The 11693-nt window shown below is 46.6% G+C and overlaps 1 protein-coding gene across 6 annotated transcripts in view; it reads right to left on the bottom strand.

The window, feature by feature from the left end:
* Positions 1-5884: 5884 nt before the first annotated feature.
* LOC115074862 (182 kDa tankyrase-1-binding protein-like) overlaps positions 5885-11693 on the bottom strand; it is a 46498-nt gene continuing 40689 nt past the window's right edge. For all 6 annotated transcript variants that reach the window (XM_029574802.1, XM_029574803.1, XM_029574806.1 and 3 more), the window contains exons 2-4: positions 11074-11174; positions 6711-7796; positions 5885-5949 (exon numbers count right to left, since the gene is read on the bottom strand). In XM_029574802.1, coding sequence (XP_029430662.1) covers positions 6799-7796; positions 11074-11174 — 1099 coding nt within the window. In that variant the 3' untranslated portion in view covers positions 5885-5949; positions 6711-6798. The remainder of the gene's footprint in view (positions 5950-6710; positions 7797-11073; positions 11175-11693) is intronic.

Below are 11693 nucleotides of genomic sequence, written 5' to 3'. Positions count from 1 at the left end.
CCATGCTACTGATGCCAGTAATAGCAGGGGATATCACCTAAGTCAACTTGATTAATAGCAGTTAATGGACTTCTCCTCCAATAAATTATCAAAACCCAGCTACACTAACCACATCCTCTGGCAGCAAATTCCAGAGTTTAATTGTGCGTTGAGTGAAAAAGAACTTTCTCCGATTAGTCTTAAATGTGCTACTTGCTAACTTCATGGAGTGCCCCCTAGTCCTTCTATTATTCGAAAGATTACATTCTAGACCTCTCATGATCTTAAAGACCTCTATCATATCCCCCCTCAGTTGTCTCTTCTACAAGCTGAACAGCCCTAACCTCTTCAGCCTTTCCTCATAGGGGAACTGTTCCATCCCCTTTATCATTTTGGTTGCCCTTCTCTGTACCTTCTCCATCGCAACTATATCTTTTTTGAGATGCGGCGACCAGAACTGTCCACAGTACTCAAGGTGCAGTCTCAGCATGGAGCGATATGGAGACATTACATTTTCGGTTTTATCACTATTCCCTTCCTAATAATTCCTAACATTCTGTTTGCTTTTTTGACTGCTGCAGCATACTGAGCCGACGATTTTAAAGTATCCACTATGATGCCTAGATCTTTTTCCTGGGTGGTAGCTCCCAATATGGAACCTAACATCGTGTAACTACAGCAAGGGTTATTTTTCCCTATATGCAACACCTTGCACTTGTCCACATTAAATTTCATCTGCCGTTTGGATGCCCAATCTTCCAGTCTTGCAAGGTCCTCCTGCAATGTATCACAGTCTGCTTGTGATTTAACTACTCTGAATAATTCTGTATCATCTGCACATTTGATTACCAAGGCACTATGTTGGGGTACCAGCATTCAATGCTGCCTCTGTACTGACAGTTCTTACACTGCTGCAGCTGCATCATCAGAAGTCAACCCTAGCTATGTCATCCAAGCAGGTCTCCCCACTCTTCCTGGACTGCCTGGGGCACCAGTTGACAGGTGATTGGCCTGTGTCAAAGGATAAGGTAGGGGAGGTACAATGAGATTCCCCCTTCCCCCCACAACCACAAGACCTGTGAACTGTATGCCTCTGTGAGGCGAGACCCCTGAATTTGCCTTCCCTCACTTCCTCCTCTCATGCAACCATATGCCCCTTCACTCCAGAGCTAAGACCCTCTCTATATTCTCACCACATGTGTAACTGCACACCTCCTACGTACCCGCCTGCACTCTCTCCTTATACAGGTGACACCCTCACAGGAGTTACCTCATAAGTCACACACTTCTACAGACTTTCATGGCATCACCCTTCTTAAATCTCTCTTGGCCACATCAATTACCTCAATAGACCTTATTAGCATCTTAAATGACATAATAATTATTGCACATGACAACATCTAATCCATGTATAACACTCTCCTCCAGTAACCCCGCCCATTCTGTAATGCAGCTGTATGGTTTTCACTCTCACCAGGCAGAAAACCTCCCCCATCATCTCCACATCCCATCCTCTAAGAGAATGACTTGGCTCTCAAAGAATATCCCCCCCCCCCCCCCACACACACACACACAAGCACACACACAAACATACACATGTGTGCCTGCATTTCCTACCACCTGCTATTCTGTAACATCCAGTAATGCATGTTTCTCAGGGCCGAATGCCTCCCTCCGTGTGCCATTCCTGTCCCAGAATCCCCCGCCGCTCTGCTCTTCCTCGGGTCCCCACCTGCTCATGATGTTATAGGTTTCTATCATGTCCCCTATCACCACTTTCTTGCAAGCTGAAAAGCCCTAACCTGTGTAGCCTCTCATCACGGGAGAGGTGCTCCATCCCCTTTATCATTTTCTCACCCTCCTCTGCACCTCAAGTGCTGCTTCCCTGAGATGGGGCAGTCAGAACGGCCCACAATCACCGCAGGTTCTGACCAGTGTAAATCACAGAGAAGACATTGGAGTGCTTTCATCCATGGGCCACTCCAGCATTCAATCAAGCACGCTTTGAGGAACCCCCAAAATATCGGCAAGGTAGGGCACCCAATAAATTCAGGAAAAAGAAACAATAATCCCTGAACCACTTATGTAAGTTTATGCTCTGGTTGCCTGTCCTCTGTTGTTGTTTTTTTTATGTTATGCAATGCATTATGTTACATGTATTGTTTTAATTTGGATTATGCAAGTTTTAATTTGTGTAAATCGCCATGATGTTCTTGGAGTGGTGGTTGAAAAATAATTGTAAATCAGTCAATAAATAAAATAAAAGGCCTGAGCAAACAGTTACACTGGATCAATGTAATTTAGGGACAATTTTCAACCACATGCCCCTCCCCTCCCAAAATGCAAAATACTTGTGGCCTTGTACTTAAGTTTCAAAAGGGAAGCTGTGGCCGGATCCACAGACTTTGCACCTTTTCCTCCCCCGAGGGTAGATTTATGCTGGAAAACAGGAGGTGTAGATTTGAAAACCCAATCCATGCATCTTGTTTTACAAGTCTGCCCTAAAGAGAGGGCAAGTCAGTATTCATAAGGGTAAATGCCTTTGCACACTGTCCTCTTAAGAAATGCAGGTGGCAGGGAGAAAGGGGGAAGGAAAGTAGAGGAAGGCAGGGAGCCATTACTTCTACTATAGTGCTACCTGACATACGTAGTGCTGCTTGCTACCAGCTGTCCTAAATTAGCCAAACCTGGCCTCAGCATGACTCTAGTACCTGACAAATTAAGATTCTCTCTCCAGGCGGCTCATCTCTTCCAGCATGGGTCAGACGCGAGAAACTCACCGCTCAGGGGCCTGGTAAACCCACCACATTCCCTCTCGCACAGTGATCTCCATAATACTGCAACGGAAGACAAGCTCTCAGCTGGGCAGAATTTAAGACGTCAAGGATGTAGGGAAAGAGGAAGACAGAGGCAGAGGGAGGGCGAGAGAAAACGATGGCAAATATTCCACAAGAACCTATTCCTAGGCAAAGAATGGGGGAAAAGTTATTTTTGAACAAGGCCCAGACAGAGGAACAGACCAAAACTAAATACGAATAACTTCTTGTGACAGAGAAACAAGTCAACGGATTTCAGTCACATATCACTTGGGTGTGACCTCGAGTGCTGCCAAACTGAGGTGAAGTCGCTACAGAGCATCGCAGTGCTAAAAGCACCTGACTGTGGTACCTCAGTTATTTGGGGTGGAGGGGTCATGATGTTATGATGGGTGCTGAAGAGTTGAAGTTTTATATATATATATATATATATATATATGTTATTTTCTCTTTTGAATTATAATAAACATTACATTGACTATGACACGGGCTTCACCCTCTCACCCTCACCCTTCACCCTCTGTGTCACCTTGAGCAGGTCACTTGCCCTGGGCTGAAACTTTCACCGCAAGCTGTCTGGGGCAGGGACAGTTTGTATACAGTGGCGTGCATGCTCACACGCTAGGCAAATGGACTACTTAAGAACTTGAATGTAAGCTAGGGAGGCTGCACCAGGCAACCATAATAATAATTATGGTTTATACAGTGCCTTTCTTGTAAATCCGGATTATCGTACACTTTAGAATTTGTATTACAGAAAGAGAGGAAGAGAATATCTGGCAGCACATTGCAGGCACTTGGACTGTGTAACACATGGTGAATGAAGAGTGTAATTCTAGTTACAGAGGCACAAGGGACACCGTGCCCAGGGCTAGGAAGTCAGTGGCTGAGGCATGGGGAGATAAAGGGACTTGGCAAAGGTGATTTAGAATTTAGGAATAGAAATAGAAAGGGGCTAATTTTCCAAAAAATACTCAGCACTTCTTTCAGGCTCCATCTGAAAATGTCTCTAGATTTGTGCGCCAAAACGTAGACCTGTAACTCATTTGCCTAGATATAGGAACCTGAGGGCCATAATTGCCAACAGACGCTAACACGTATTATCATGTCGGTAAAATATGCCCCTTATTAGATAACGTCCCACCCTAACTCCACCCCTGTACTGAAATTGGGAGCCTAAACGTACGTATTCAGTCCTGGTCAGTTTTCACAGAGGCCAATTTAGGCTCCTAAATCTTGAAGCTAGGGACCTAAATCCTATGAAATTGATTTGCTTAGGGTCATTTAGAACTGAGGCACAGGAGATAAAGTGACTTGTCAAGGGTCTCATGTCCCAGTATTGCTTCCAGTTGCTAATGCTCGGTGCGCTAAGCCCTTGACGTCTCCAGCTGCCTGCGTATCAAAAAGCTTTTCTTTTTTTTGTATTAATGCAGACCTTTCCATATAAATATCTTGACTTTGCTTGCACATGACAAGACATGCTTGGCGTTCTTTACGCGAACCGAGACAGAGAAAGGAGAAATTGTCAGGGCTGGCGCGACCATTAGGTGGGACTAAGTGGTTCCCTGGGGCGGCATCAGTGAGCGGGGCGCCACCGGGGTACACGAGGGCACCATTTTCAAAATGTGAAAGAAGGGGAGAGGCAGAGAGAGGGAGGGAGGGAAAGAGAGAGAGAACGAACTGTAAGAAGGTGACCATAACGCTACCACTCAGAGAGCACATTCACCTCTAGGGGTGGGGGGCGTATGATATTGGGCTGCCTAAGGCACTGCAGACCTTTACACTGGCCCTGGAAATTGCTCTTGTGTGGATCATTTCTCAGGGATTGGATGGACAAACTGCAATGTTCTAAAACAATTTCGGTAACAAGGCTAAAACTTTGCGGATGGCACAAAATTATGCAGAGTAGTTAAACCTCAAGTGGAGTGCGATGAAATGCAAGAGAACCTTGCAAGACTGGAAGACTGGGCTTCCAAATGGCAGATGAAATTTAATGTGGACAAGTGCAAGGTGATGCACATAGGGAAAAGTAACCCAGGCTATAGTTACACAATGTTAGGTTCTATCTTAGGTGCTACCACCCAAGAAAAAGATCTAGGCATCATAGTGGATAATACTTTAAAATAGTCGGCTCCGTGTGCTGCAGCAGTCAAAAAAGCAAACAGAATGTTAGGAATTATTAGGAAGGGAATGGTTAATAAAACGGAAAATGTCATAATGCCTCTGTATCGCTCCATGGTGAGACCGCACCTTGAATACTGTGTACAATTCTGGTCGCCGCATCTCAAAAAGGATATAGTTACACTGGAGAAAGTGCAAAGAAGGGCGACCAAAAAGGGCATGGAACGGCTCCCTATGAGGAAAGGCTAAAGAAGTTAGGGCTGTTCAGCTAGGAGAAGAGACGACTGAGGGGAGATATGACAGAAGTCTACAAAATCATGAAAGGACTTGAACAAGTTAATGTAAATCAGATATTTACTCTCTCAGATAATAGAAGGACCAGGAGGCACTCCATGAAGTTAGCAAGTATCTCATTTAAAACAATTCAAAGAAAATTATTTTTCATTCAGTGCATAGTTAACCTCTGGAATTCATTGCCAGAGGATATGGTTACAGCAGTTATTGTAACTGGGTTTAAAAAAGGTTTGGATAAGTTCCTAGAGGAGAAATCCATAAACTGCTATTAATTAATAAGCAGTAGTAGCTTGAGATTTATTCAATGTTTGGGTACTTGCCAGGTACTTGTGACACGGATTGGCCACTGTTGGAAACAGGATACTGGGCTTGATTAACCCTTGGTCTGACCCAGTATGGCAAGTCAAATGTTCATTTCAACATGTTTCTGAATCAGAGGTGGGGAAAGAAACTGGGGGAAACAGAGGGAGTCTAAAAGATAAATCAACATCTGTATGTGGAGAGAGACAAAGGTAAACTGGACACATGGAGAGGTGAAAGAGACAAGCAAACAAAGACAATGATCCATGCATAGAAAATGAGAGCGACAGACAGACAGAGCAGGCAGTTACAACCACAGATTCCAGTGATCTCAGTACAGATGTTTCCAGATGATGAGTTCAGTATCTTACTCACCCTGGGAGGAGACAGCTGACCTTGGATTTGGTTTCTGTCCCAGCTGGAGTCAGGCAGGAAGCAGCTGATCAGACAGAAAAAAAAAAAGAAAGCACTGAATATGCAGATTTTTTTTCTCTTTTAGGAAAAGTCCCCACCCTGACTCTAGAGAGACTGATCTTTTCAGACGTCAAGGGGTTAACCCCTTCCTATGCTCCTTTCTTATGTGGAGGAGAATGTCCAAGGAAGGGTGTTTTTCTCAGGCCTTCCAGAATACACAGGATTAAAAACAGCAGGAGACACACACTCATGACACACAGGCATTATTTCTACACTCAACATAAGGCCACATACAATCGACCCAGAAGGATATGTAATTCATAAACCACTCAAATCACACATGCTGAACACATAGGTACATAATTTCACACCCAAAACAAGAAAATACTACTCATGCACAACATATGGGCACAATTCTCACACACATGGGCACAACATATGGGCACAATTCTCACACACATGGGCACAACATATGGGCACAATTCTCACACACATGGGCACAACATATGGGCACAATTCTCACACACATGGGCACAACATATGGGCACAATTCTCACACACATGGGCACAACATATGGGCACAATTCTCACACACATGGGCATGCTATTCACACATACACAATGTCCTGAGATAATTTTACGTGCGCCGTCGGCTCTCTAGCTGCACTGCCAAGTAGTGTGGAGAGAACACCCGCTAACTCCCAACACGACAAGGCATAACCCCCCCCACAGGCACGTTTGCCCATGCTAGAGAGTTCCCTCTTGCTGTCTCTTTAGGCAACTCACCTCTCCTGGGAGACCTTGGCAGGGGCTGGAAAGTTCAAAGATGGAGGAACTGTTTGGCGTGACTGCAGAAGAAGCTCCGATGCACTCCTTAAGCCAGGTCTCTGATCACCGGGCCTATCCTCCTCAGCCACTGCTGCCCGACCTTCCACGGAATCTGCCTGAAGATGTCCGCCAACTCCTTGGACGCCTCCAACGTGGAAGGAGAGGAAGGATCCTTCCCTGCTTTGCTTTCTGACTCTTTGGTTGCTTTCTCCTCAGTTTCTCCCACTGCCTCGGAGCCGCTCTGCTGTCTGCGAAACGAGGAGTAGGCTTTTGAGCCGAACCTGCAGCCCCCGTCGAAGCTGAGAGACTGCCTCTGTGCCCACGTCCTGTCAGGTCCCTGAGCTGCTGCCGTCTTCCCCTCCTCCAGCCGAGCGAGGATCTCTTCTACGGTTGTGCCAGGAAAGCGCCCGGGCTTCACTGCCACAGGAACGGGCTTCACCCTGAAGGAGCCTGGCTTCCGCTCCTCGAGGGGCCTCCCTGCCGTCACTGCACCTGCCGTGCGCACGGCCGTCCCTTCCGCGGCGTCCGTCAGCTCTGCCGGCGGCAGCCCCGTCTTTCTCGCTGCCAAATCCGCATCGGCAACCGGAGAGACGGCGGCAGGGAGGTCCTCCTGGTCCACTTTCCTTCTGCCGGCGTCATGCATGCTCCAGGGCACAAAAGATTTGGGCGGCTCCGAGAAAGTCATTGAGCTGGAATAAGACCAGGACCCTCTGGCGCCAGGGTCTGGGGCCTCCTCAGGGGTGGCGTTGCCAGCATCGCCTTCATTAGGCGCGGTCTCCGATTTCTGACGCTTGAAGGAGAAGGACGGGCGTTTGTAGCCGAGCCCGGCGGTGGTGCTGCTCCCGTAGGGCTTCGGCCCCGTGAGGATGTTAATTTTCTCTGCCAAAGGAACATCCGCCAGTGGTGACTTGGGGCTGTACAGTCCTGGAGAAGAGGCGCACCCCAGCACGTCTGGCAGGGGAGAGGTCACCGGTTTCTCCGAGAACGCGGGTTTTGGCAAAATCCTTGGCTTGGGCTTCACAAGTGGCTTCGGTGGCGTTTGCCCTGCGACACAAACACAGTAATGATGAGAAGAATTAGCAAGGCCTGCCTGTTCCTGCAGTACTGACAGATCGATAGAAGGGCACCCGTTTCTGCCTTACGCTGACGCCCTCGGTGCAAAGTCACAGCTTTCCCTCCAAACGTTCAGTAATCTTTATATTATCACTCAGTGTATCAGGAACCTGTCTAAATTTCGGGTGGAACATACTAACCTGGACAGAATAGGAGATAAGCTTCAGTAAATCAGGCCCTGTATCTATGTTTGCTAGGTGTGTGCCTCATCACAACAGCTATCCCAGGGGTGGCCAATCTGTGGCTCTTTCATGAGCAAAATGTGGCTCTTGTGCTTTGTTCCATGGCAACTGAGCACCACTGCAGAGGACAGGAGGGGAGGGACCAGGGGTGGCTCAAGGCAATCTGCTGCCTGAGGCGAAGGATGAGATGATGCCACCCCCTCCCCCACCCCCTCTGCCCACCGCCCCCCCCCTCTCTGGCACCCACACAAAAGCACCCTCACACATGCTCTCTCACACAGACTCCCAAGCACTCTCACACATGCTCTCTCTCACACCCCCCCTAAGTAGCCTCACACATGCTCTCTGACCCCCCCCACCAGGCTAGAAATCTTTCTCTCACTCACACACACACACACACACACACACACACACACACAAGCAAGCTGCCTCACACAAGCACATATACACACAAGCTGCCTTTCACCCAAGCAGACATACACAAGCAAGCTGCCTCACACAAGCGCACACACACAAGAAAGCTGCCTCTCACGTGGGGCCTCTCTCTATTCTTCAGTCACCATTGCTCTGAGCCCCAGTGGCGGCCCCAGCCTCTCTCTGTTCTTCTTCAGCCCAGTTGTGTAGCCAGAACTGAATTTTTGGAGGGGACCAGGTTAACATAGGTGGGTAGTAGACATACAGATTTAGACCCTACTAACTGTACTCATATCGATAAATAATGTCTTAGCAAGCACTCTACAATGGATTTGAGTAGTTTGCAACAGCCATCATGCATGAGTGACATTTTTAAAATATTTTAATTATATTACTTCAAGCACATACCAACAATAAAAATAGCTTATTGATATTAATTTATTTTATATTTATTGCAGTTTATAAATACACAATATCATGTAAAAAATAAACAAAGAACACTTCAGAAACATCTGATCCAATCACGTAAGGAAACAAATATCAATATATTCTTTTATGACTCCTCTTTCCAAAAATAAAATTAAAATTACAATAAAACAGCAATAATCATAATAATCATCATAAAAAGATTTGCAACAGGTGCAGGACAGAGCTAGGATATGCAAAAAATAATAATAAATTCGAATTCTGGTGTCACCTCAATGACAGCAAAACACATTCCCTTCCCTGCCAAACACTTTGGGGGCCCATGCAATACAATAAGGGGATTAGTGCCTCTACAACGCGCGTCCAACACGGAATGAATCTAATAGCACTCATCACATGCAAATGATGTGAATAAGGCTATTAGGTATTCACTCCCAATGCCAAAAAAAAAATGGGCGTCTAGGATGCACATTTTTGTGATCAGAAATTAACGCCTGCCTGAAGTCCGTCTGCGCCCGCATTCTGCGCATAAATATTGGATCGGCCCCTTTGTGAAGCAACACAAACCCTACACATAAATAAATAAATAAATAGAACTTTGCCATGCCGTAACAGCAGCAACCTTATCTATGAAACGGCAGCAAGGCAAACATTATACCAGGCCCTAGAACACTAATACACTACCTAATGGGCAAACAGAACAAACTAGACTGCTACAAATCCTTACAGAGAAACTAGATGCTGGCCAAAATACTGCATCTCTGTCACACATGCGCAAAACAGGCAGACCCTTATCTAAGACAGAATAAGGGACTGCAAATTAGAAACAAACATGTAAATAAAACTGAAATGCAAAGCCTGAGGAACCAGACTCTGTGAGTACTGGAATACTGAAGAAAAAGCAAAAAACAAATATATAAGAAATGCACATTCCCAAAGATTGCATATTCAGTCGCTGAAAGGCAAAATAATTTTTTTTACCTTTGTTGTCTGATCTTATTTTTCTATTCAGTTGGTCCCAGTTTTTTTTCCCCCCTTGTCTGTCTTTTACTTTTCCAGGGTCTCTTTTATTCTGTCTTCTTTCCTTCCCCCTTCATACACACACACACAGACTCTCTCACATGTTCTCTCTCACACAGGATCCCATTCTTCCATGCTCTCTCTCACATACACTCAGGCTCCCACTCCCACAAACACACACACAGGCTCTCATTCCCTCAAACACATCACACAGGCTCCCATTCTCACATGCAGGCTCTCGCTCTTATATGCAGGCTACCACTCTCACACAAACACACAGGCTCCCATTCTTACATGCTTTCCCTCACATGCAGGCTCCCACTCCCATATCACAAGTTCTCACTCCTACATGCTCTCTCTCTCTCTCACCCCCCCTCAGGTAGGCTCTCATTCACACATACACACCCAAAAAAACAAAACGGAAGTTGGTCTAGAGTAGCCACAGATGTGAGAAAACAAAAGCAAGACCAATGCCTTGGAAAGAGAATTTATTAAATACAATAACGCCCAACAGACTGGTGGGGTCAGGGTGGGGGAATTGACAGAGAGGGCCAGTCTGGTGGCAAGATTGAGACAGACAGAGAGAGAGAGGTTTTGCACAGGGTGGGGGTGTTGACAGAAAGAGAAAGATACTGATAGGGATGAGGAGAAGGGAAATTGCCATTGGGGACTCCCCTCCCCCCTCATGCAAAGAAGATTCTGGACATAACATTGCCCCAGGCAAGGGCTGCTCTCGGCACCCCCTTCCCTTTCCTGTTTTGGACTCACACAGACTCAGAAGGGTAGTGAGCAGTTACCCTCTTTGTTATCCCTTGCAATGGTCCTGCTCCTCCTAGGAGACCCTCCCATTTCTTAAAATCATGAGGCTGTTTGGGATTCTGCATTCTGATTCCTTGGCCACCACTGAGCTCGCCGCTTCCCTCTCACCTACTTTTCCACTTCTGTCCTCCTCACCCTGCCCTAGCTCAGCTCATTCTTGCCTTATTCCTCCACTCCTCTCTCATCTCTCTCCTTTCCCTAACCCTCCACTCTGTCTCTCTCCTTTCGTAACTCTCCAACCCCCCCAACTCACACCTTCCTCCAACTCTCCAACCCCACCTCGCTTCTCCCCTTCTCTTTATCCCCAGATTGATCTCAGCCTTGTCCCACCCTACACCGTCACATACCGATATCCAATTTCTCTGGCTGCAGAGTGGCTCCAAGTTGAGCTTCAGATGCCATCATATTATCAGTTGTCAGATGGTGAATAGCACGGGGCCAAAGGTGCCTGGAATAGAAGAGAAAAGAATACATGGATACAAGAATCTTATATATCCAAAATATGGAATCCAGCATTATCCTACTGAGAAGGCCAAGCCTCAAGCCTTCCATTTCTAACGGTCATTAGCATACAGGGCTATCTACAACCCAACACACCAATATCTCCCCTCTACAATCAATCCCACAGGGACCTATGATCTTCATCCTGGGCCTCATGACCGCCACTCCTCACACCAGCACACTGAGAACCATGACCTTCACCCTTCACATTGACACTTGTGACACCCACCCCTCAGACACACAGGGACCTATGACCCCACTCCCAGAGACTCAGTGCACTGGAATGTGACTCCTATCCTTTGAACTTGAAAATACTAGGATAAGCCCTCCCCTGCCCAAAAACACCTTTGCTCCAATCCTCAATGTCATTTAGCGTCAGTGCTCCCAGTCCCTGACCCAGATAGTTCTGCACCAACACAGAAACAACGGCTGGAGCTCCAGCTTGCTCCATCAAAGTGCAAGAGTT

Source organism: Rhinatrema bivittatum, chromosome 13, assembly GCF_901001135.1.
Source record: "Rhinatrema bivittatum chromosome 13, aRhiBiv1.1, whole genome shotgun sequence".
In the NCBI taxonomy this organism is placed as follows: domain Eukaryota; kingdom Metazoa; phylum Chordata; class Amphibia; order Gymnophiona; family Rhinatrematidae; genus Rhinatrema; species Rhinatrema bivittatum.
Note: the sequence above shows the minus strand (reverse complement) of the source record. Positions and strands in the feature narration are given on the sequence as shown.